Genomic DNA, 25,960 nt, shown 5'->3' with positions numbered 1-25,960 from the left:
GTCTCTAAACCATACATCATGGCTGGTCTCACCACCGTCCTGTAAACCTTTCCCTTCACCTTAGCTGACACTCTTCTGTCATAGATCACTCCTGACAATTTTCTCCAGCTGTTCCATCCTGCCTGTACTCGATTCTTCACCTCTCTTCCACAGTCTCCACTGCTCTGAACAGTTGATCCTAAGTACTCCTGCACCTTCACCACCTCTGCTCCAAGTAACCTCACTATTTCACTGTTCTCCCTTTCGTTTACACACATGTACTCTGTCTTGCTCGACTGACCTTCATTCCTCTTCTTTCTAGTGCAAACCTCTCTAGGTTTTCTTCTAGCTGCTGCCTACTCTCACTACAGATCACAATGTCATCTGCAAACAACATAGTCCATGGGGACTCCTGTCTGACCTCATCTGTCAATCTGTCCATCAGCAAAGCAAACAAGAAGGGGCTCAGGGCCGATCCTTGATGTAGTCCCACCTCCACCTTGAAGTAATTTGTCCTTCCAACAGCACACCTCACGACTGTTGTACTATTCTCATACATGACCTGCACCAAACTAACATACTTCTCTGCCACTCCTGACTTCCTCATACAAAACCACAATTCCTGCCTTGGCCCTTTGTCATATGCCTTTTCTAATCTACAAAAACACAATGTAGCTCCTTCTGACCTTCTCTGTACTTCTCCAGCAGCATCCTCAAGGGAAATATTGCATCTGTGGTACTCTTCCTAGGCATGAAACCATACTGTTGTTCACAAATCTCCACTTCCTGCCTCAACCTGGCTTCAACTACTCTTTCCAAAATCTTCATTGTATGGCTCATCAACTTTATCCCTGTGCTGTATGTAATTACAGGCAGGCCCTGGAAATGCTGCCAAATCTACTCCAGCCCCCTCACAGAACACACAGCCCGCCATCATGAAGCCCACAGAAGAGCCGCCGGCTTATTCACAGCCGAGGAATCAGGTACGGCACCCTGACTATGCAGCTGTTAATTCTACTTTTTTCTATGTATACTGACACACGTACACATGCATGTGCTCTGATGATATAGCAGACACACCCTATTCCACAACCTGCACAATTTGTCTTTTGTTTCATGTGTGAAGTGATTTTTTTCCCCCTCTCATATGTGGCTTTTTTCAGAGTTGGTTTAGTGCAGACTAAAAAGAAAAATGAGCCGACAGCTCACTTGAGTGGAACATTATCTCTCTTTAGTCCCTTTATTGCATGTCATAACTTGTGTCTTACAAGTATTTCTGTGTCTTTGTTAGGATCAAGCCCGTGCTCAGGCTGAGCTGCTGAGAAGACAGGAGGAGTTGGAGAGGAAAGCAGCGGAGCTTGACCATCGGGAAAGAGAGTTACAGTCCCACGGAGCTGCAGGTGGTCCGTCACTTCTTCAGTGATGTCTCTTTCCTTCACACATTCACACTCGATGTGACAAGCTAGTATCATAAAGATCAGTTTGTCTGAAAATATATAGTCTGCAGCCTTTGGTTAGATTTCAAAATTTTGCAGTTTGCCTTACTTGAAGTTTAGGAAGCTTTACTGTATATGGAAGGGATATTTTTATATGTATATTGTGTCTTATTTTAATTTTTTTTTTTTTTGTTACGGAAAATGTTTATTATATTTTCTGGACCATTATAGTAGTTTTCCTCTCTTGCTACTTGAAGAAACTTATGAGCAAAGAAAATACATTATATGTGGCCACAAGAGGGCACCGTCTACACTCGTGACCTGAATGCTGCTACTGCACCAATGAAGATTAACTGGATAAAACCAGAAAGGCCAACAAAATGCTACCAAAAAGAAAAGGCCAAAGTGCGAAGTTCAGACCAAAACATTCAGCTAAAAACCAGAATCAAGCGGCAGAATGTTGGTGAGGTTCTTTAGAAGCAACACCGAGGATAAATGGATGCAGCTACTTCTGCAGTTCCACACGTCAGGGAAATTTTGTGCATGAACATTTGTACAAACATTTTCAATTATTTTTGTTCTAAATCCGTTACTGGCTTCTTCCACACAGGTCGTAAGAACAACTGGCCTCCACTTCCACAGATGTTCCCTGTTGGTCCATGTTTCTACCACGATATTGCTGTGGACGTCCCTATAGAGTTCCAGAAGACAGTCAAGATCATGTATAACCTCTGGATATGTGAGTGGATCATCATGGAGTTCATTTTCTGTGCTTACATTGGTAAATTGTTGCTGCGTGCATTGAAACAGTAGAGGAAGAAGGGAAGCTTCAACCTATGGTGTCTTGGATACAGGCAAAATATTTTAACAACAACATGGCACATCTCTGTCTCTCTGCCCTTGTCTCCAGTTCATGCAGGAACTCTCTTTGTGAATATGTTTGGCTGCCTAGCCTGGTTCTCTGTGGATGGATCGCATGGTGTAGACTTTGGTCTGGCCATTTTATGGTTTTTGCTGTTTACCCCCTGTTCCTTTGTCTGTTGGTACAGACCACTTTACGGGGCTTTTAGGTAAGTGAATTGAATCCATTTTAGATTTTACCCTGTTCATTTCTGATGTCATCATAAATAAAGTAGGTTTTTTTGTAAGGGGAAATGGCTCTAGTTAAAGTTAAATTAGTCTTAATTCTTTATTATATCAAATCATCTCTGTCTGATTCAATTCTATATCAGTTAAGATGTATTGCTTGTTCATGTCTCATCCTCTCTGTCCTAGTTACATCCATTCAAACAGCTCAGCGTCCTGACCTTTCAGAAATGTAATGGCCTCCACTCAGGATGTTCTTCTGTCACATTTACATCCCGCTCCTTCAGCTTAGAAATGTCATACAAATGTTTCTCATATAGAATCTATTCTATAGACCCTTAACCCTGCCTATTCAAATAGTGGCTTGAGGGCCATGTGCAGCCCATAAAAACATTTTTAGAGGCCCAGACTGTGGTCATTGGAGAAATGTGGAAAGAAACTGGGAGAATAACCATCAGCAATACAGAGAAATTTCTATAATAGTACCAACCATAAATAGAACACTCCGTAGCCACGCCCTTTCTGCCAAGTCCAGGCACCAAACTGGTTTGTTACTGTATAAGGGAACTGCAAACATTAAATGTATTCTTACGTATTACTCCATATTTTTTGGTAACCCCTAGTTCATTAGCCACAGAAGAAGTTTGAAAAAAGGCATGGATAAGGACACAGTGGACACAAAGGATACTTTTGTACACTTTTGTGATTTTTACCCCCTTCGCCAAATGTTCCTGTCTCTCACTCCCTCCCTCCTTGTTGTCCACTGCAGGAGTGACAGTTCATTCCGCTTCTTCATCTTCTTCTTTGTCTACATCTGTCAGTTTGGCGTTCACGTTCTACAAGCTATTGGCATCACTGGATGGGGAACATGGTCAGTATTTGGGGTTCAGTGCTAATGTGTAGCTTGGTGAGTGTGTTCTAATTTTTATTTTTATTAATTAATTTTTTGCCAGTGGCTGGATTGCAGCTTTGACCAGTCTGAACAGTAGTATCCCAGTGGGCATCATTATGCTGCTGGTCGCTGCTTTGTTCACTGCACTGTCCGTGGGCTCGCTCATCATGTTCAAAAAGGTAACAAATAATTCTCCATAGGCTCCACATATGGACATGTGCAAAGGAGGGACAGTGGATACATTGGTAGAAGAATGTTAGAGATGGAACTACCAGGTAGGAGACAAAGAGGAAGGCCAAAGAGGAGATCTATGGATGCAGTGAGGGAGGACATGCAGATGGTTGGAGTCAGAGTAGAAGATACAGAGAACAGGGAGAGACGGAAATCAATGATTCGCTGTGGCAACCCCTGGAAAAAAGGGACAAAGCCGAAAGAAAAAGAACAAGAAGGCTCCACATTAGTAACTGAGGTGGAAGTTCCTAAAATACCCAAAGGAGAGAGTAAATGGAAAATTATTATTCCAGTCTTTAAATCATGAGAGTCCGGGTTGGGGGGCAGTTGAAGATACTCATTTAAAGACCTCCTGAATGAGTCACTGAAGGTAACACCTTGAGTATTGCAGTATAGTAACAGCATTGAAATGTACTTTTTTCCCCCAAAGGAGTCAAAAATGTAATGTGTTCATTTAACCAAATATTATCTCACCCCTCCACAGGTACATGCGCTCTACCGTACCACTGGTGCTAGCTTTGAAAAAGCCCAGCAGGAGTTTGCAACTGGAGTCATGTCCAACAAGACGGTGCAGACTGCGGCGGCTAACGCTGCAGCTAGCGTTGCATCCAACGCTGCTCGTGGAGCCTTTAAACCTCATCCCTGAACCAACACACACACTCACACACATACTGAAAAAAGAGAGATGTGAAGCTTTGGCCTTGTTGTTTGTAGCAAGACTAACAGACACCATGCCCACAGCTGTTCACCCACTATCATTTAAAAAACATTCAGTTTTCAGACAACAGTCAGGTGAGCTCAGCTCACTCCCATTGACATGTCTCAATACTCAAGGTATTCTCAGACGGTCTAGATAGTACTTCTCTCACGTATCATCACGATCTTTGTGTTCGTCTGTCATGTTGCATTGATCCTCAATCAGGCTGCAATAGTATTTCAAGCGTAAACCTTTTTTAATTGCTAATAACCTAACGCAGTAGAGACATAAAAATACTTGATAATCTGATGGTGGTGTTTGCACATAATTCTGTTGTCATGGTCATCTACTGGACATTCAGTGTACGTTTGAGTGGCTGTGACTCTGTGAAGCTGTACTTTAAGATAATTGTGACTTTTTTTTAACACGTTGCTTGATTATGAAAACGCTAAAGGTGAATTTTACCTTATCTGCTGTTGTCAAGATGGTTAAACTGAATTCTCATAAATAGGATTGTGTCTAAATGTTCTTATTACAGGACAGACCTGCAGTCACCATCCATAGCCTTTAAGCCACACTAGCTGGTTGAACTGCTATCTTCCTCTCTCTGTGTGCTTTTGTAATTTTTGGTGAAGTGGCCTCGGTCGACATCACTGTAACATACTGGTGTGAGGTGTGAAAGCATGAAAAGGAACACGCATGTTCAGCTCACTCACGGCAGCCATGGTTATGTCCGGTGTCTGTCTTTATTCAGCGCATTAAGAGTGAAGATATTTTCTTTTCTGTCCGTTTTTCATTTATGAGCCATACAAATACTGCATGAGTCGGTAGGTGGTGTGCCAGGTCAGTAGGTCGCTGCGTTTTTTGAACATTACCTTCAGTTAATGTTCAAAAATGAACATTAGTGTTGTGCTCTATCATCTCGTATTGTTGATGAGTGGCTGAATGTGTGTGCATGCACAGTGGACGACGACATGAACATGACATGAACAGCTGTGCGTGCACGATAGGTGTGTGGCTCTCACACAAACACGCAACGATCAAAAAGTGGTCGTGACATAGTCACATGTTTTTTGAGTGGTTGCACTTTTCTGGTTTATTTATAATGTTATTTATGTTGTTTGCTTTTTTAGTTGTGTTTGGTTTGATTTTGTTTTTTAATCTGTATTTTGCTTTGTGCTGTGATTTTTGCAATTTGATCCTGCAGAAGTTGTGTACATGTGAATGAGGTTGTATGTACAATAGTTGTACATAAAAAAAACCCTCAAGTGTTATTTTAAGTCCTGACAAGCTGTGAGAGATCTACCAAATGTCATTTAGATTTTTTTTTTTTTTGATGTGTCTCCTGGTCGTATTTTACTGGAACAGTTTGAACTGGAACACTGACAACGTATCTATAGTTTGGAGCAGTTAAACAAAGCCATGCCTCAGTGGGTATTTGTTGATGTATTTAACGTCTGTAGTACAGAATGATGTATCTGTAGTTTGCCCACACTAAACTGTGTTGTTCTTTTCTTTCTTTTTTTAAACCCCACTGAATTTGCTTTCACTGGTTTAAACTAAAAACTCATTCAGAAGGGACACTTGTATATTTTGTAAAGTAATGAGTAAATTTGATCCCCATCACCAGTCATGTAAAAAAAAATGTATTGCACTTTCATCTGGCCTTTGTCGCATGTGAAATAGTTTTGTATATTTATGGTATTAACATGGAATAAAATTTGAAAGAAATAAAATAGTGTTTGCAGTGTTTCCGGTAAAGCATTATGTTCCTTGTACACACATTGTAATGCACAGGTACGAAGACACACACACTGTATAATGTATAATAACACTGTCCACGCACTTATCGTTGCTCTAATACTCGGTCGATACAGACATCATTTACACACACTGTAGGAAAAAGCTTTTGTTTCACTGAAGCAGCTGCACTGAACTGAACTGAAATTAAAAAAAGAATGTGTTATGAAACTCATCCACTAAAGGTTGGTTTATTTGAGTCCAAGCAGAGACTATTTACACTCTATACACATACCTCATATTAGGCCGTAAGGTGAAGCACAAAGTCTTTCAGAAATTGAATTCCGCTCTGATGTCTGCGAACTACACAATCTTTAGTTCATAAAAAGGAGTTATGTTAAGCATACATCAAAAAGTTCATGCCCATTTTTTATAACGAGGCATTTTATACAGAACTAGCGTCTTCAGGGCGCAACAAACTTTTGGTGCGTGAGAGGTGGCACAGCTGACACGTGACCAGACTACACCAATAGAGTAGCAGCTTTTGGTAAACAGAAAAGCAAGATGGCTGCCTGCAGAGTTTCATCTAGCAGTACCGAAGAAGAGGAAAACTCACCAAAAAAGAGTAAAAAACGAAATCTTCAGGACAACCTGTGCTATATGCACATAGCCTCTGTGAAACAAGAAAAAAATTCAGGATTTCACACTCGCACGGTGGAATACGTACAAGAAGACATCGGTGGCTTGGGTTGAGGGGTGAGTGCCGATACGTAGCTGAAAACTACAAACACTGCCTGGATTTGGAGTTTGAAAGCATTCCCGGGAACGCTGGTTTCCATCCCACATGTTACCTGAGGTTTATTGACAAGAGTGCAATTGCAAAAGTGAAAAGGCCTTTCGAGCGTGATAGAGGAGAGGATACGGAAGACCGCTTAAGAAGTGAGGCCATCCCATCAGCATTGAACAGGACTTCTTCGTTTCCGACAAAGAAACTTAGACCCAGGTCAGGCCTGCCCATCGCGAGCTCTGGCCCCATCCTTCCAGCCATGTGCATAATATGCAAGAAAAAGGACAAATCGTAATGCAGATCTTACAGGATTGGGTAAAAACCTCAGCTTGTACATAACACATAGGGATCAATGTCACTCTGTGACTGTAATGGAGAATGTGACACAAGGGTGTTTTTGCATGCACAACATGCTGCACAGGAGCACACAACTGTCATCGTTAAGAGCCCTGACACTGATGTGGCATTGTCATTGCTGTAAGTCTGCAGACACATCTACCATGCAGCTTATATTTTTTCACAGGGACGGGCAACAGGTCACGCATCATTGACATTACCAAGGTGTCATCAGCTCTTGAACCAGTGTGTGTTCAGCCTTGGTTGGCATACATATATTCTCTGGGTGTGACTCCACAAGTGCCTTTTATGGTAAACGCAAAAGAAAGACATTTTCTGTAGCATGTGAGAAACCTTAAGAGTACCTCAAGGGTTTTATAAATTTGGGTGCTAACTTTAACTTACCACTCAACATTTGCACTGCAATGAGGTCACTGTCAATGAGGTTAGGTACAAGACTTTCTGTATGGCATCATCAGCCTCGCCAGAATTGTCTATTCCCCCCACAAGTTATGCCCTTCATCAGCACTGCAAAAGGGCAAATTATTAGGCTGCAGTCATGAGGTTCTGCATCAAACAAAATATAGGTGCTCCATTACCTGCTGGATACGGTTGGCACCTAGAAGATGGAAACCTATGTCACATGGGTGACAAGAAATCCGACACCTGACAGCGTTTTGCATGTCATACACTGCAGCTGCAAGGAGAGTGCTTGTGAGACAGGTAGGTGTTCCTGTGTCTCTGCAGGACTCTGTTATACAGACCTGTGTAGGTGTTGCAACTGTGCACACATAAAGGAAATTGAGGAGAAGGAGGATGACGACTGCCCTGACACTGACAGTGAACACTAACATGTCGTGTGTAGCCTATTGCCTCAGAGTTGTATTGCAGTGGTTGCATTAACATTACAATTCATTTTCTTATGCTGTTTTGTATTGTTTTATATATTGTACATACTGTATGTATATATGTTTTAGTATCAGTATATGTTTTGATCAGTGTTGTATTTAGTTAGGAGCGAATAAATGAACGAATGAATAAACAAATGGTCCTTGTCATTGATTACTTCCTTTTATTGCTCAAAATGACTTATTACCTTTTAACTTTATTAGGTCCATTTCTGCTAATATAGTTTACGATAAAGTTAAGAGTGTCAAACATAAATTTTAACCTTATTAGTCACAGCTTAGCTGTGAGTTCATCACGATTAATCATGATCGTAATTAGTCACAATTAATCATGATCGAAATGAAGTGATCGATTAATCCCAATTAATCGAAATAAATAAATAGGGTAGAAATATAACAAAAAGCTGTATATTGCTGAGACAGGTGTGACAGCTTCACACCTGTCTCAGCAAAGACAAAAACATTTTCCATTCTTCCATTTATACCGTACAGGTGGGCCCACCTTGCTGTCTGCTTACACACATCATCACTAAAGCGATCTATTACAGGTGAATAAGTGGATATAATATGGGCCGACACAGCCCACTCTCACTGCCCTCGACTGATAAATCTTCTCTATGTGCATATTTTAACATCGAATAACAGAGTATTAAAAAGGTGCCGTCTAGGTTTTTGAGGAAACTGCAGCGTCTTATGCCATTGAATACACCTGTAATGACCGCTGCTGAGTCATTATCTTCTTTGCCCTGTCTGATTTATGCTGCTTGTGTCAAACACTCACCCACAGTGACCTACATTCCTTTTCAACTCACCCATCAATCATTTAGCAGTTCAAAGCCAGTGGAGGAACACGCAGGGCTTGATCCAAATGACATTAATTCTCCGACGGCAAGGTAAAAAGGTGCCTGACGTTATGAATGTGGATGTGTTTTCACCCACCCGCTGTGGATAAAACGGAATATGAACGACAATACATCAGGAGATAATACAACGGGAATTGTGTGTTTTGACATCCGTCCTGAACGAGAGTAATAGTTCCACTCCTATCAGTGCATGAATTAATGCAAAAGCCTTTTTTTCAGTCAATTATATTTCACAACTGGTTTTTTTCTTCGTAACAATAACATAGATTCCAGCCTTTTCACCCATCAAACATAAAAACGAGGACAATGCAAGATTTAAAATCCATGACGATGACTCCAGCTCCAAAAAGCCAAAGGATAAAAATAATTCCAAAGATAGACAGAGACATGGAGAGGCAGACAGAGAAGGACCGAGACAGAGAAATGGTCTTCACTGAAAAATTGATGAGGACTATGGGTGTGTAAGCAGAGGCAGGATGACTTATTCAGTAGGGGCTGTGTGTACATGTCATTAAATCATCTGCTACAGATGTGGAGAAAATTGTTGGTACCCTAAGGTTAAAGAAAGAAAAACCCAAAATAGTCGCTGAAATAACTTGAAACTGACAAAAATAGTGATAAATAAAAATAAATACTGAAAATGAACAAATGAGAATCAGACATTGCATTTGAATTGTGGTTCAACAGAATAATTTTAAAAAACAAAATAATGCAACTGGCCTGGACAACAATGATGGTACCCTTAACTTAATATTTTGTTGCACAACCCTTTGAGGCAATCACTGCAATCAGGTGATTTCTGTAACTCTCAAAACTTCTGCACCTGTCGACAGGTATTTTGGCCCACTCCTCGTGAGCAAACTGCTCCAGCTGTCTCAGGTTTGAAGGCCGTCTTCTCCAGACTGCATGTTTCAGCTCCTTCCACAAATGTTCAATAGGATTTAGATCAGGGCTCATAGAAGGCCACTTCAGAATAGTCCAATGTGTGGTTCTTAGCCATTCTTGGGTGTTTTTAGCTGTGTGTTTTGGGTCATTATCCTGTTGGAGGACACATGACTAGTGACTGAGACCAAGCTTTCTGACACTGGGCAGCACATTTCGCTCCAGAATGCCCTGATAGTCTTGAGATTTCATTGTACCCTGCACAGATTCAAGACACCCTGTACCAGATACAGCAAAGCAGCCCCAGAACATAACTGAGCCTCCTCCATGTTTCACAGTAAGTACAGTGTTCTTTTCTTTGTATGCTTCATTTTTGCATCTGTGAACATAGAGCTGATGTGACTTGCCAAAAAGCTCCAGTTTTGTCTCATCTGTCCAATGGACATTCTCCCAGAAGCTTTTTGTCATTGTCATTATGCATTTTGGCAAATTCCAGTCTTGCTTTTTTATGATTTGCTTTCAACAGTGGTGTCCTCCTTGGTCGTCTTCTATTAAGTCCACTTTGGCTCAAACAGCGACGGATGGTGCGTTCTGATACTGACGTACCTTGGAGTTCACCTCTAATCTCTTTGGAAGTTGTTCTGTTATCTGTCTCTCTTCAATTTGTCATCAATTTTCCTCTTGCAGCCACATCCAGGGAGGTTGACTACAGTCCCATGGACCTTAAACATCAAGCTGCTTGAGATGGTCTTATAGCCTTTACCGTTAACATGCTTGTCTATAAGTTTCTTTCTAATCTTGTGAGACAACTTTCTCCTTAGCTTTCTGTGGTCCATGTTCAGTGTACCAAACAGCACAGAGATGACTTTTCACCTTTTAAATAGACAGACTTTCTGTGTACCATCATTTTTGTCCAGGCCAGTTTCATTATTTTGTTTTTTAAAATTATTCTGTTAAACCACAATTCAAAGGCAATGTCTGATTCTCATTAGTTCATTTTCAGTAATTTTTTATTTATTACTACTTTTCAGTTTCAAGTTATTTCAGTGACTATTGTGGGTTTTTCTTCAATAACAGAAGGGTACCAACAATTTTGTCCATGTCTGTATATCCAGCAATTAACTCGTAGGATTTGAAGAAAGATACACCAAGATCTCCTTCAACAGCTGTCTCTCTTTATCTATTTATTCATATATTGATATAAACAACAATGTACAAACAAAGTCACGAGTATGTACGACACTATAGGAAACACTGAAAAATGCAGTTAACCTGTGGGTCAGTTTGAGGAGAATATTCTGGTCTATGCATGACTTTGTATGAACAGCCGATTGGTTCCAAAGGGCATTTATGATTTTGGATTAGCCTAGATTGGAATGTTCTTTTTTTATTATTCTATAAATGGCAGACTAAAACATTGCACTTGAAGATAAAGTAGATGCAGTCTGCACATCAGATTTAACTGCTCTGTTCCTCCAGTTCCTCGAAAGCAGGTAAGAAGTCAGCTATAGTATCTACCACATAGTCTGGTACAAAGCTGTGGTTGCTGGTCAGCTCACTATTCCTGTACTCCTGGGCCTCCTCTATTTGGGACACACCCGTCAGAGTGAGCATGGTGTCCAGCCCACAGTTGGAGCCGAACAGCATATCGACCTCCAAGCGGTCCCCGACCATCAGGCACTGGGCGGGATCGACACCACTGAACTGACTGGAGATGCACTCAAACATGAAGCGGCTGGGTTTGCCGATCACAGTGGCCTTGCGGCCCGAGGCTACTTCCAGTGCTGCAGTGAGGGATCCAGAACCTGAGGAGGGGTCAGAAAATATTTTGTAGAACAACACACAACATCAAAATAAACTGTTATAAACGAATAAACTGACTGTTTGTTTATGTATATCTTAAGACTGTCTTAAACAGCATCTTTTTTTTCTTCATCATCAAATATAACCTATTATAAAGTTAAAGAATACGAATAAGTCATTAAAGTCTAGTAAGTCTGTCTGATCGCCCATCACCCCCTCTGTACCTGGCAGGATCCTCCCCCCGGAAAGCGGGTGCCAGGGGTCATTATCAGTGGCCAGGAACAGACACTCCGGGTCTCTCAGGTAACACGAGGCTTTGGCCAGTTTTAGAAAAGTCATTTTGTCATCATGTCCCACCAGCACCGCTTTGACATTCGCAGCCAGGGGACAGTCGTAGATGGTGGCGCCGGGATCATCCGCCTCCTCCACGCAGGGGATGGCCGCCTGCAGCAGCTCTCTGCGCAGTCCGTCGCAGCCGATGACGAACACCTGACCGCGGACCTTCACCACGTCCCTCAAGTAAAGGGCCGAGCAGTAGGACGAGCTGAAAATCTGCTCCAGTATCACACCATTAAAGCCCAGCCTGGAGAACTTGAGCACATAATTCTCCCGGGGCCTGGTGCAGTTGTTGGTTACGAAAAAAACGTTTTTACCGCGGCGGATTAGCGAATTGACCACGGCGGTGGCGCCGGAAATCGCCTTCTCTCCGTGCCATATGACTCCGTCACAGTCGAAGAGGAAGAAGTCCTTTGCCTCCAGCAGGTTCCTAATCTGCGGACCTCGAATTTTCTGGCAGCCTTTAAAACCAAAGACGGCCGCCATACCGGCGGCGTTTTCCTCGACGTCTTCCGTGTTGTCTCTGCTACTGTTCCTCCATCATTAAATCGGTGGTTCTACACAACAAAAAGAGCGGTGTCCTTGGGTATGAGCGTAGAGCAGGGGTGTGTCGTTATCGCTTCTCGGCCTTTTGGCTAAGATCAAGTGTAGTATCTGTTCTTATCAGTTTAATATCTGATACGTCCCCTACCCGGGGACCATATATTAAATTGATTTTTGGATCTGGGAGATGGAATAGGGGCTTGCTCCGTCCACTCCGCGTATCGACCTGGTATTGCAGTACCTCCAGGAACGGTGCACCCCCTAAAATTGTGAAATATAAGTATCCAACTGAGTTGTTTCAGCAATAGTGACGTTGTTAACCTATAACAGGTCAGAAAAAATTTCACTATCCGCTCGTTCTAATGAATATAAGTGTTTTGTCTGTGTAGTTGATGTAGAACACGAGACTGTACTCTGCTTATTAAAAGTGTGGCTCTTTTAATCCTCCATAATAATAATCCTCCTTTTTTCCATTTTAAACATACTACGTTCTCTGTATATATATGTGTGTGTGTGTGTGTGTTTTTATTTTATGTTTTGTTATAAATTATAACATTGGTGTGGTAGTGCTTGAATGTGCTTTGTTTGAATGCGTTTCCAGGTGGTAGCACCATCAGTAAGAAGGGTTTCCGAGTGTATGGGTTGGCAGTGTAACCCGTGTACAACTCATACTTACCTGGCAGGGGAGATACCATGATCAAGAAGGTGGTTCACCCAGGGCGAGGCTTAGCCATTGCACTCCGGCTGTGCTGACCCCTGCGAATTCCCCAAATGTGGGAATCTCGACTGCATAATTTCTGGTAGTGGGGGACTGCGTCCGCGCTCTCCCCTGATATACTTGTGGAACATAAATAATACAGAAACTTAACAGTAGTGATGTTCGTTACCACCAATTTCCTTTCCGATCCGATACCGAGTAAAATTCGGGCTGGTATCGCATATACCGTTATCGATATTTTATCATTTGTCTTTTAAATAAAACATGTGTATTTCAAATCATAGCTTCTTTAAGAATCCGAGGCTGAGGTTTTTATTTATTTATTTATTTTAAACTCTGGAGTGTACTGAGGTAGCTGCCTCATTTACTATACAGTCAACACAACAATAGAAAACCTTGAGAACACAATCATATAAAATATGTCAAAACAATGTTTCAAACTCTGAAAACATGTTATTTGTAAAACAAAAATAAATAAAAAAATAAAATAAATAATCTGAGGAGCCATTTGGGACCCGAAAGAGTCGGATTTTTTCAGTGAACCGAGCCAAAAGAACCGGTTCTCCAAAAAAGAGCCGAAATTCCCATCAATAGTGACTGAGTGAGAGCACGGAGTAGAGCCCCTGTGCTTAAGCATGACGCACACACCCAGGCGGAAGAAGAAGTAGTCCCACCAACCGAGCGTCACTTAGACAACATCTCAATAATTTGGATACTTTTCACCATGTTTCTGTTTAGGATACACCTCATCTCAGAATGCGTAAGTATCAAAAGTATCGATATTTTGATTTCAGAATCGATTTCAGAGCATAAAGATCCTGAATCGGAAGTATCGATATTTCAGGATCGATCCGCACATCACTACCCTATATTAGAAGGAGCCGGGACCGAGGAGGGGGCAGAGAAGTGCGTACGAGTGCAGCAAGCACGCCACGCAACCAAAAAAGCCAAGCACGGCGCAGGAGCGCTTTATAATAGCCTCAATAAAGTCTGTCGAACGATCATCTGTGTCAGCGTGTGTCAAGGAAGAACTCACATAAGTGTTATATAGTTTGTCTTTTATTTTGAATAATATACTGTATTTTAAAACAATCCAGAATTAAAAGCACTTCATTTAAGTGTTTTTAATCTGTAATTTATTTTCAAATAAGTACTTTCTGTTGATACTCTTAGACATTAGCTTCTAAGACAGCTAATTTTAATTTCATAATAGTACTGTAATAACTAAAGTAGTATTTAGTGGTTTTCTCTAAAACACCTGGCCAAATTATATTTTTACTTCCCATATAAATTAGCTTTCTTACAGTTACACTTAGGGAGACGAAGTTCTCTTTGGTTTCTATAAATGGCAGTTAAAAAAATTAAAAATGTTCTTCATTGTTGTTCAGTCTCTTTGCAATGGATTTTTTTTTCTCAAGTAGAGTACTAAGGCAAACAAATGGAATTATAGTCTCCTCTAAAAGTATTGAAACAGCAAGGTCAGTTCCTTTGTTTTTGTTGTATACTGAAGACATTTGGGTTTCAGATCAAAAGATGAATATGACACAAAAGTTCAGAATTCCAGATTTTATTTTATGGTATTGACCTATTGATCTAGATGTGTTAAACAACTCAGGACAGAGCACCTTTTCTTTGACCCCACCCACCTTTCAAGTGAGCAAAAGTATTGGAACAGACATTATTAAATTAACTTAAAGTGAATAACATTTAATATTTGGTGGCATAACCCTTACTTACAATAACTGCATCAAGCCTGCAACCCATTGACTTCACCAGGCTGTTGCATTCTTCATTTGAAATGCTGTCCCAGGCCTTTACTGTTTGTTTCTGGGGGTTTCTCCCTTCAGTCTTCTCTTCAGGAGGGAAAATCCATGCTCTATTGGGTTACAGTCCAGTGATTGACTTGGCCAGTCCAAGAACTTCCACTGTTTCACCCTGATGTAGTTCTTTGTTGTGTTGGCAGTGTGTTTTGGGTCATTGTCTTGTTGCATTATGAAGCTTCTCCCGATTAGTTTGAATGCATTTTTCTGTAAATTGCCAGACAGAATGGTTTTGTAGACTTCAGAATTCATTCTGTTGTTACCATCACGAGTTACATCAGCAATAAAGACTGACTCAGTAAAGTGAGCCCGTTCCAGAAGCAGCCATGCAAGCCCAAGCCATGACATTACCTCCACCATGCTTTACAGATGAGCTTGTGTGTTTTGGATCATAAGCAGATCCTTTCCTTCTCCATACTTTGGCCTTTGCATCACTTTGGTAGAGGTTAATCTTTATCAATGTTTATTACATTGAAAAAGAGGAGAAAAAAGGCTATAGAATAAAATCAAACAATAATCTGTTAAAACGTGAGAAATTATTTAAAAATATTTTGCATACAAACAATAGAGAAAGGTTCATTTCAGCATATATACTTTTCAGACTTCTGTAACAAAGCAATATAATAATCGTGCTGAATTATTATATGCATTAATTTTACAAATACGCCATCACATGACAGTCTGTAGCAGATCTTCAAGTGTTTTTTTTTTTAGCTAAGACTTTAATACCAGCCATTTTTGCACCTTTATGTAAACTTATGAATAAGTGGAAGTTATCACTTCCAAACTGACAGGAATCTGAACTTTAGCAGCTGAATGCCATGGGCCTCCAGTGAGGCAAAAGGAATGTACCACTCACAAATAAATACTTAAATGTTCCTTCCAACAGGAAAAAAAACAGACAAATCACGTAAAACATTGTGTTCTTTAAAGGAGAAACACAGTGATAACACTAAAACAAGGAGTGACAAACCACACGGTACCTTCAAGATGTATACCTTTGATCAAAGTTACTTTGAGGTGTTGGTAAACAGACTGCATCATGGTAAACATTGGCTAACGTCTGCTGATCCAGGGACTTGCTGCCACTATTTGAAGGAAGGTAAATTTGGCACTTTTATGTTGATATCACCAATGTTGATGTTTCTGGGCATTTCCGGAAGTTTCATGTTCTTTACAGCCGATACGGCACGAGCGGGTGCTCCTGCAATTCCAGCCTAACAAACACATGAACACAAACACACACAGGAGAGTGATTCAGATACAAAGCAGTGCATGTAACAAAAATGCTGAATATTACCACCTACTGGACAGTGAACATTCCAAACACACACACACACACACACACACAGTATGCTGACAGAAGAAACTGGACAAACATCAGTCAACTGTTGACACAATGCAAAAGCACTGACAGCTACTAGATGGACATCATGTGCAGATGTACATTCAGATGCCTTCATAGCATCAAATGCACATGCATTTGATGCTATGGATGGATATGTATGTCCAGAATGTGTGCATCAAATTTAGGAAAATAAAATAAAAACAAAAATAAAACAAAACATCAACATCACTTATTTTAGTCATTTTGATTAATTTCATGAGAGATGCACCGATGGACACACCAGTGATCATAGTCGGATGATTTTCAACATGAACAACCCCAATCCGCAACCACAGGTTAGCTCACATGTTTTACGGCGTGACAGTTCTGTGTCTGAGAACGGAAGCAGAAGCTCATACTCGTAAGAAAACGCTACCATTACCAAAGGCTAACCTAATATGTTGGCCTAAAGTGAACCAACAGCCACGATGAAGTCGATCAGAACAGCTAATCTAATCTGACACTTAAACCACAATCATCCAACTGAACACGGCCAATTTGAAGAGGCTAACGACAGGACAAGGTTGTTTTTTTTCCAGACATAGCATCACTGAAGCTGTTTCAAGTTGTGCTGCTCTATGCTAGCAGCCTGCTGCGGCTAACCCTAAATGTCCATGCTGAGTTGAACTGTGTACAGTGCACAGTGTACCTTATGGAGTTTTTGAGAAACGTTTCATAGTAACTCGTTATGAGAATTAGGCCATAAGGTGAACCCTGTTATCGTTTTATCTTGACGTCTGCGAACTACACGTTCTTAACTTCATAAAAAAGAACGAGTTACGTTTAACCTACAACCAAAAGTTTGTTGCAAAACATCCTGCCCATGTTTTATGGCGAGGCATTTTATGCCGAACTAGTTTCTTCAGGGCGTAATAACATTTTGGTCCACGAGCGGTGGCATGGTTCGACGTGTGATCATGCTACACCAATCGAGCAGCTGATTAATGTCAACACTCCGGCAACACGGCTACCTCCGTGGTTTTACTTAACGTTGCCGATAGAGAGGAATTCTCCCAAAAGTCTTCTAAAGTGGGCCAAATGGATTCTAAATAGTGCTTTATACACAGCCGCCTGCACGAAGAACGATGAGGAAAATAGACGATAAGGTGAACTTTCTATGTTAAGTCATTTTGATCAATAAAAGGAAGTAATCAATGACAAGGACCATTTGTTTATTCATTCGTTCATTTATTCGCTCCTAACTAAATACACTGATCATCATTCATAAAAAAAATCTTTATTAAAACATATATACATACAGTATGTACAATATATAATACAATACAAAACAGCATAAGAAAATGAATGGTAATGTTAACAATGCAACCACTGCAATACAACTCTGAGGCAATAGGCTACACATAACATAGTTAGTCTTCACTGTCAGTGTCAGGGCAGTCGTCATCCTCCTCCTCGATTTCATGTTTTCACACTTCCTGTCAGTTGTTCTCATTTTTTCTACAATGTTTTGACATCATTGTTAGTAACTATAAAACAAACCCAAACCATGAGTGCAGTTTTGATAGATAGACAGATAGATAGATAGATAGATAGATAGATAGATAGATAGATAGATAGATAGATAGATAGATAGATAGATAGATAGATAGATAGATAGACAGACAGACAGACAGACAGACAGACGGACAGACGGACAGAAAGACATACAAACAGACAGACAGACAGACAGACAGACCGATAGATGCAGGGTGCAGCATACACACATGCCCGCATACGATACCTCAGAGAGTGTGGAAATAGAATCAACTTGCGGTCAGGCTTACCTCAGACTTCTCCATCTTGTTCTGAGCGTCCACCTGTGTGATGATTTCATTCATGTTGGTCTCCAGGACCATTCCACCCATCACCATCTCTGCCAGGATGTTGTGCACCTGGGGAGGAATGTATCATGGATTAAGAAAATACAGAAACTTGAAGGAGAATTGTTCAGAACTATGCAGATTTCTAGCACCAATTTCAAGTTCAAGTACCCAAAAGGATCCAACAGTTAAGCGCATAGTACGCATTAATTTTTATAAAAAATTAAAAACATAATAAATCACTCCCTAACTACTTCTTATATTGTATATCTGAGAGTGAGGCAGTCTATATATCAACATGGTTTATCATGATGTTGTTCTAACCCACTTACTCTGACATTAGTTCAATTATACTGTAAAAACTAGGGCTGTCAGAACATTTAAAATTAAAATATTAATCACGATTAATCGTGATTGTGATTAATCATAATAATTAATAAATAATTGAATTGAATCAACACTCCTTAAACTGACCACAATAAAATTCCATATACTGCTGGAACAGAGAGACAAACATCAGGTAGATGTATGTGTTTTACACCTGTTTTTATCTGACTGACTAATCCAACTGATGAAATTATTAATATAGAAAAATGTCAAAACAAAAATATGCCAAAGTGTAATTCAAAATATTGCTACAGTATATGAGTTTGTAGATTATGCACTACTGCGCATCTGTTTATTCAGATGGTATTTGAAGGTTGAGGTGCTGTAAAAAAAAGGTCGTTATTTGCACATACTGTGGGTATGTGCAAATAACGTGTATCAACTGTGTGAATTAGAGCAACAACAAGTGAACGGACCTGTGGAATTATTGGCTACACAGTGGTCGTCATTCTGTGGCTAGCCTGTGAATAATCAGATGAAACATTTATTTTTTTTAAAGCCTTACCATAAACAGAATCTGACATTTCATGTTTCATACTACAGAAATATAGAGATCATAGAGATGCATTCACTTCCTACCTTGTCTACGTGGAAAATTAGGTCAAGCTCACAGACATTTTCAAAGCACTTGTCAAGTGTTTCCACAAATACCTACAAGGAAAGGATTGAAATATGTGAAACTATGAGCACGAGTCCGACTTGGTATAAAATGTCAGGGATTTTACACACAGTTACCTGGATTAAGTCCAAAATTCCTAATTCGCTTTCTGAAGAGTCCACACAAAACACAAAGTAGAGTGTGGCATAATGTCTGTAGATCAGTTTGTAGTCTGATCCTCCAATTAACCTGGCAGAAAAGGAACAGGATCATGTGTCAAAAAAGAATTCTGATCAGTTACACTGAAAAGGGCAGAAAGACAACTAACACGACACATCATTCTCTTTATATACTTATAATCACAAGCAGGAGTAAAAAAATGTATTTTTATTAAGTTTCAGGGGTAGTTCACAATATAGAGATAATGTTAACCTTTGCCCTCAATCATAGTTTGACACAGAAGCTGGAAAAAATACATCCATCCATCCATTTTCATCCACTTATCCATTACCGGGTCACAGGGGCAGCAGTCGCCACCCAAATCACATTGCACCGTACCAACTCCCCTAAACCTTCCTGCGGGTGGTGAGTCCACTGGAAGGTCCCAACCACCCTAACCAAGATTCGATCTTGCCCAGGAGGTGAACCCTGGGGTCCCACACCAATGACAGAGACATTGCCTCTGGGCCAAAGCGCCACTGGAAAAAATACAGAATAAGAAACAAAACATTTCTGAATGAAGGTCAGTCGTAGCAAGACAGAGTACATGTGTGTAAACGAAAGGGAGAACAGTGAAATAGTGAGGCTACAAGGAGCAGAGGTGGTGAAGGTGCAAGAGTTTAGGTACTTAGGATCAACTGTTCAGAGCAGTGGAGACTGTGGAAGAGAGGTGAAGAATAGAGTGCAGGCAGGATGGAACAGCTGGAGAAAATTGTCAGGAGTGATCTGTGATAGAAGAGTGTCAGCTAAGGTGAAGGGAAAGGTTTACAGGACGGTGGTGAGACCAGCCATGATGTATGGTTTAGAGACACTAACAATAGGCAGAAGACAGGAGGTGGAGCTGGAGGTGGCAGAGTTAAAGATGCTAAGATTCTCTTTAGGAGTGACAAGAATGGACAGGATCAGGAATGAGGTCATTAGAGAGACAACACAGACAGGAAGGTTTGGAGAAAAAGCTAGAGAAGCCAGATTGAGATGGTTTGGACATGTGCAGAGGCGAGACAGTGGATATATTGGTAGAAGAATGTTAGAGATGGAGCTACCAGGTAGGAGACAAAGAGGAGATATATGGATGCAGTGAGGGAGGACATGCAGATACAGTAGTTGGAGTCAGCGAAGAAGATGCAGAGAACAGGGAGAGATGGAAATCAATGATTTGCTGTGGCAACCCCTGAAAAAAAGGGACAAAGCCGAAAGAAAAAGAAGAAGAAAAAAAACTTTTCAGTCAAAAGTCAACATGTGCTAGAATAGATTACATGATAGTTAATAGGTACAATAAAGGAGGAAATCACAGTCACGTGGTAATAAAATACATCCACATTTGATGACTTACATTCCACCTTCAAGGAAATTACAGACGTTCTCATCTCTTTTCGAGACCAAGTGAAATGTTTCTCTGATGATTTGCTGCTCTGTGTCCTTAGTCTGTGGGAAGAACCAGGAAACAGATTCGGAGACATTACACAATGCAATGTTTGTGGATCTAATTGTCACTGGTGAGCAATTTCATAATTGCTCGATCAAACATCAGGTTGAGTTGGTGTGACATTTGTTATACACACAGTATTTCTACTTTTTAAAACATATTACAGACCCTTTCCAAAAAATTAGAATATCATGGCAAAGTTTATTTATTTCCATTATTCCATTCAAAAAGTTAAACTTTCATAGATTATACATTCACGGCCCACAATTTAAACGATTTCAAGTCTTTATTTGTTTATTTTTACATAATTTTGGCTTCCAGCTCATGAAACCCACGGAAACAGGAATTCAAAAAATTAGAATACTGTGGAGAAAAAAAATTGAAAATCTATGGGGTATTATCAAGAGGAAAATGAGGGGCACCAGACGCAAAAACAAAGAAGAGCTGACAGCAAGCATCAAGGAAATCTGGGCTTCCATAACTCCTAGGCAATGCCACAGGCTGATTGCATCAATGCCAAGGAGCATTGAGGCAGTGATTAAGGCAAAGGGATTCCCAACCAATTACTGAAGATTGACATATTGTTTTGAAAATACCATATTTTGAGTGATTTGATGTAATCCTAATTTCTTTCTCTTTTTTTACTGCAAAAACTGAGAAGTGAATGGTGATTTCGCTACAGTGTTCTAATTTTTCGAATTCCTTTTTCCGTGGGTTTCATGAGCTGGAAGCCCAAATTATGTAAACAAATAAGTACTTGAAATCGTTTAAATTGTGGGCCCTGAATCTATGATCTATGAAAGTTTAACTTTTTGAATGGAATTATGGAAATAAATAAACTTTTCCATGATATTCAAATTTTTTTTGGAAAGGGTCTGTATGTGTATATTTTGTGCACACTATTTTTTGAACAGATTCAAATTTTGGTTTTTTTTGTGGCGACAGCTGCACATTAAGTTGGTGTCATGTTTTGGTCATTACATAGTTTATGGTGAACCTGAGGGAGCATTTCCGTGGTTACACAGTAATTCAACAACGACAATAAAGTGGGAATGACAGGATACCAGTTTCAGAGTCAGGATTGACACCTTGTTCAAATAGACGTACCTGGAAAACGTGTGCCAATCCAGTGACTACTGAAGTTAAATACTTCACTGCCTTACTGTGACGTTCATTAATCAGTAGGTTTTTTCTTTAACATATTTTAACATTGGAAACAAAAAGTAGCAAGAAGTACTGCAATATTTGTTCTGTTTAGATACAATATTTTAATAAAAGACCTGACAATGTTTCTCTTTAACTTTTAGTTTAATGTCACACTGGAGAGATGATGAGTTTACACCTCACAAAGTTGCTTTTGTGTTGAGATTTACCTGGCCAACACAGTGTTTGTTCATGTGTTTAATCAAAACACAAAAATAAAAAAAATACTTAGCACTAGTGACATTTGGTTTACTGGGTAGCAGATGACAGTATTTAGTGTTATGTTTTTCAATTGAATGTGGTGTTTGGTGTAAAAGCTCTGCTCACTTTCTGTTAAAATGGCTGTGTTAATTGTACAGAAGGTTTTTTAAGATTGCAGGTGACCCCTCCCACCCAGCTTACAGTCTCTTCAGCCTACTGCCATCAGGTAGGAGACTGCGGAGTCTCCGAGCCAGAACCAGCAGGCTCAAAGGCAGTTTTATCCACCAAGCTGTGAAAAGACTCAACTCCCTACCTGCTCTGCCCTCCCTCCCCCCTCTGTCACAGACTCTACTGTGCCCCTCCTATCCTTCCCATCCCTCACACATAGTCTCTGTTCTACTCATTTGCACAAATTATTTGCACTAGTATGAATAAAAAGACTGTGGATCATCATAGACATGTTGCACCATCTCCAAGTACTACCTCACCCTCAACCGAATAAGCTGAGTCACTACTGCTTTTATTGATTCACCACTCATCGTTCATTCTGTCTGTAATTACTGAATAATGTCACAGCACATGTTGTTTTTCAGCATATATCTTCACAAGTGTGTTTCTTTGTACATTGTACATATATTATTAGTTTATTTCCTGTTCCCTTGCAAATATCTCCTTTATTATATCCTTGCCATTTTGCACCGTGGCAATTTCATTGTGCCATATGTCCTGTATGTATGGCATATTTGACAATGAAGTTGACTGACTTTTGACTTTGGCTTAATACTCAGTTTTATGTCTGTGTAGGTTCTCAGTCATCCGGGTCATTTAATCCAAGAAAAAGTTACATCAAGGGCAACTGGACGGAGTAGGTTTTTTTGAAGACGTTTCACCTCTCATTCAAAAGGCTTCTTCAGTTCTGACTGACTACTGGGAAATTCTGGTATTTAGCCTTCAGGGGGCTACATACCTGTAACAAGGGTCATTGCAGAAAGGGGGGATGGAGGTGTGGTGAAACACACCATATTCTAAGGAGGGGGATGTAAAGTCACCAGGTTGGAGGTGTGAATGGGGAGTGGTACCATAGCTATGGACTAATAGTTATAGCACCTGAGTGACACTTTTGGCTGGGTGTGCTTTGAAATGAAACTGTGGTCTTGTTTTCAGGTAGCGGGTTGAATTTTTTGGGGAGAGAACTCAGGATGACATTGTAGGTGGATAAGAGGTGTGTCTCAAACCACCTCCTCTATTGAGAGATGGTTTCTCCAGATTGACGTAGATGGCTTCCTTCACCCCTCTCTCAAATCATCTCTCTTCTCTGGTGAGGATATGTACATCCTTATCCTCAAAAGTGTGTCCTTTGTCCTCAAGATGTAGATGAACAGCTGATGATGAGTCCTGCCCTGAGGAGCTGGCTCTCCTGTGTTGTTGCATACACTTGTACAGTGGTTGTTTGGTTTCCCAAATGTAGAGATCAGGGCAGTCCTCACTGCACTGTACTGCATATACAACTTCGCTCTGTTTGAGGCAATGTATTTTGTCCTTTGGATGAACCAGTCTTTGTCTGAGGGTGTTGGTGGGTTTAAAATGGACAGGAATATGGTGCTGATTAAAAATTCTCCTAAGTTTTTCGGAGGTCCCAGCAACATAAGGAATGACAATGTTGTTCTGTTTGTTACTGTCCTCCTCTCTGTTTTTCTGGTTGGTTTTGGTGGCTTTGGAGAAGGCCCAATTGGGGTAGCCGCAGGTCTTTAAAGCTCTTCTGATGTGAGACTGTTCCTTCGCCTTGTCCTCCTATTGGGAAGGGATGTGTTTGGCTCTGTGATTCAGAGTTCTGATAACTCCCAATTTGTGTTGTATTGCCACATAGTCTGCGATGACAGCAATAGCAGTTTGAAGATTTTTTGTTTGTTTTAACAGAAACATTTGTTTAATTTTGGCTTGAAAGAACCTTCTGTTAATAAGAAGAAAAAAATAATAAAAAAAAAGAATTTTGATACTTCGTGTATACCTTCCAGTGGACTCACCACCTGCAGGAAGGTTTGGGGGGTTGGTACGGTGCAATGTGATTTGGGTGGCGACTGCTGCCCCCGCGACCCGGTAACGGATAAGCGGATGACAATGGATGGATGGATGGATGGATACTTCGTGTCTCTCTGGTTTGGGTTCACAGCTTGCAGCTAGACAACACACATCACTCCATTCCCCACAGGGCCGTGTGACCTTTATAACACTGCCTTCCAGTTCACTGCATATTTATTGAAACCCAACCTGAAGAAGTGACTGTAAAGAATCACTATTCAGGTGATACAGTCACTATGTATATAAAAAGGTTTACAGCTTTTAAGTTAACCTCAAAAACAAATAAATCATGTATATGTCATACCCCAGCACTCACACTAAGACTCTGGCACCACAAGGTGCTAATAACCTCATAGAGCACACAGCAGAACACTGAGCACAAAGAGGAAAGAGACAGTCAAGTATACAGCTGGCTCTGAGGCTGAAGCAGTCATGTGACCTGCACCATGGGACCAGCAGAGTTATGGTACACACAGTTCACCAAGGTTTATGACAAGTTAACAAGGTGGAAAAGTGTAATTAAACCTCAAACGTGATCAGACTCTGAGCGAAGCAGAAGACTAGATTAGCAGCGCTGTTTCAACCTGTCCCAGACTTTAATGTCGGCTGGTCTCAGTGGCCTCCACATACACCATGTCCCATGAGTCTGAGACATTCCTTAAAACCATCGTAGATCTGACCAGGGTCACTTGTTACATATCACATCACTAGTTGATTACACACAGACTACAGTCGGTCAAGAGAAGCCTCTAAAACAACTTGCTGTAGAAGACATATGAGTTCCACAATTTAAGGCATGCTAGTCAAATCCTGTGCGCCTTATCATTATATGTGGCTCCCAACCCCCAGACTGGTACAGGTCCATGGATCATTTAGTAGAAGTTGTGCGCAGACATATGGAGATTAGTTAATTTTAATGATGAGCATTCTCATGGACTCAATAATTATCTACCGTTTGCTGTGTCAACACAACAGGCTGCGCAACAAACACTTACCAAACTGAAGCTGAGAGTCGACAGTAAATAAAAATGTCACATCTCTGCAGCCGGGATGCTGACACACTGATGCTGACAGCGTTTTGATATAACAGATGGTATCTGCATAGGCAGTTTATAATCCAGCCAAATCCAATCCATCCTCTTATATAAATACACCTGCGTTCATCTCATCTACAGATTAGACCACAGTGCTATACCATAGTGATAACGGGGACGGCTGCCTGTAACTAAAGCCTGTTTACATTACTAATTAATTAGCTGATCTCCTCCTTAGATACAGGAAATTAAACGTCCAAAAACAGCGGAAGGAAATGTCAACAGGCTTATAGAAGCACATTTCCTCCTCCACCATCCTGTCTGGTTTAAATTTTATGTAAATAATTCAAATTCAATTTTTTAATGGTTTTTATTAAATATTTTAGGACTTCTTTAGCTTAGTTCACAGGAACGTGTTATGTATAAACCTATATTTATATATATATATATACAAATTTATATATATATATATATATATATATATATGTGTGTGTGTGTGTGTGTGTGTGTGTGTGTGTACACAAAAGAAAATATCACACACTCATGTGT

At 40.4% G+C, this 25,960-nt stretch overlaps 3 protein-coding genes and 2 non-coding genes across 10 annotated transcripts in view; 3 read left to right on the top strand and 2 right to left on the bottom strand.

The window, feature by feature from the left end:
- LOC103396960 (secretory carrier-associated membrane protein 1-like) overlaps window positions 1-6,049 on the top strand; it is a 14,902-nt gene extending 8,853 nt beyond the window's left edge. The window contains exons 1-8 of one of the 3 annotated variants that reach the window (XM_025052855.1): window positions 427-484; window positions 852-962; window positions 1,271-1,382; window positions 2,026-2,154; window positions 2,326-2,485; window positions 3,271-3,372; window positions 3,455-3,572; window positions 4,109-6,049. In XM_025052855.1, the coding sequence (XP_024908623.1) occupies window positions 915-962; window positions 1,271-1,382; window positions 2,026-2,154; window positions 2,326-2,485; window positions 3,271-3,372; window positions 3,455-3,572; window positions 4,109-4,270 (831 nt within the window). In that variant the 5' untranslated portion in view covers window positions 427-484; window positions 852-914 and the 3' untranslated portion in view covers window positions 4,271-6,049. Of the gene's footprint in view, window positions 1-426; window positions 485-851; window positions 963-1,270; window positions 1,383-2,025; window positions 2,155-2,325; window positions 2,486-3,270; window positions 3,373-3,454; window positions 3,573-4,108 lie in introns of those variants that run through there. The other 2 variants (XM_017042739.2, XM_025052854.1) reach the window with 2 other exon arrangements.
- A 4,959-nt stretch (window positions 6,050-11,008) lies between these two features.
- Window positions 11,009-12,556, bottom strand: LOC103396959 (pyridoxal phosphate phosphatase-like). The gene is made up of 2 exons (XM_008335201.3): window positions 11,865-12,556; window positions 11,009-11,642 (listed from the first exon to the last, which is right to left on the bottom strand). The coding sequence occupies exons 1-2, from the start codon at window positions 12,460-12,462 to the stop codon at window positions 11,296-11,298; spliced, it is 945 nt and encodes a 314-aa protein (XP_008333423.1). The 5' UTR covers window positions 12,463-12,556; the 3' UTR covers window positions 11,009-11,295.
- Window positions 12,557-12,591: 35 nt separating this feature from the next.
- Window positions 12,592-12,782, top strand: LOC112486437 (U2 spliceosomal RNA). Its single transcript, XR_003048866.1, has one exon. It is a non-coding gene; the product is annotated as a U2 spliceosomal RNA (small nuclear RNA).
- Window positions 12,783-13,187: 405 nt separating this feature from the next.
- On the top strand, window positions 13,188-13,351 carry LOC112486431 (U1 spliceosomal RNA). The gene has a single exon (XR_003048860.1). It is a non-coding gene; the product is annotated as a U1 spliceosomal RNA (small nuclear RNA).
- Window positions 13,352-14,788: 1,437 nt separating this feature from the next.
- Window positions 14,789-25,960, bottom strand: part of LOC103396958 (AP-3 complex subunit sigma-1-like) — a 14,798-nt gene continuing 3,626 nt past the window's right edge. For 2 of the 4 annotated variants that reach the window (XM_025052696.1, XM_025052695.1), the window contains 5 exons: window positions 20,802-20,893; window positions 19,387-19,498; window positions 19,231-19,302; window positions 18,229-18,336; window positions 14,789-16,274 (listed from right to left, as the gene is read on the bottom strand). In XM_025052696.1, the coding sequence (XP_024908464.1) occupies window positions 16,146-16,274; window positions 18,229-18,336; window positions 19,231-19,302; window positions 19,387-19,498; window positions 20,802-20,893 (513 nt within the window). In that variant the 3' untranslated portion in view covers window positions 14,789-16,145. The remainder of the gene's footprint in view (window positions 16,275-18,228; window positions 18,337-19,230; window positions 19,303-19,386; window positions 19,499-20,801; window positions 20,894-25,960) is intronic. The other 2 variants (XR_003048769.1, XR_003048768.1) reach the window with 2 other exon arrangements.

This window comes from Cynoglossus semilaevis, chromosome W (assembly GCF_000523025.1).
Source record: "Cynoglossus semilaevis isolate Cse_v1.0 chromosome W, Cse_v1.0, whole genome shotgun sequence".
Classification (NCBI taxonomy): Eukaryota; Metazoa; Chordata; class Actinopteri; order Pleuronectiformes; family Cynoglossidae; genus Cynoglossus; species Cynoglossus semilaevis.
This window is presented reverse-complemented; position numbering and strand designations above follow the sequence as displayed.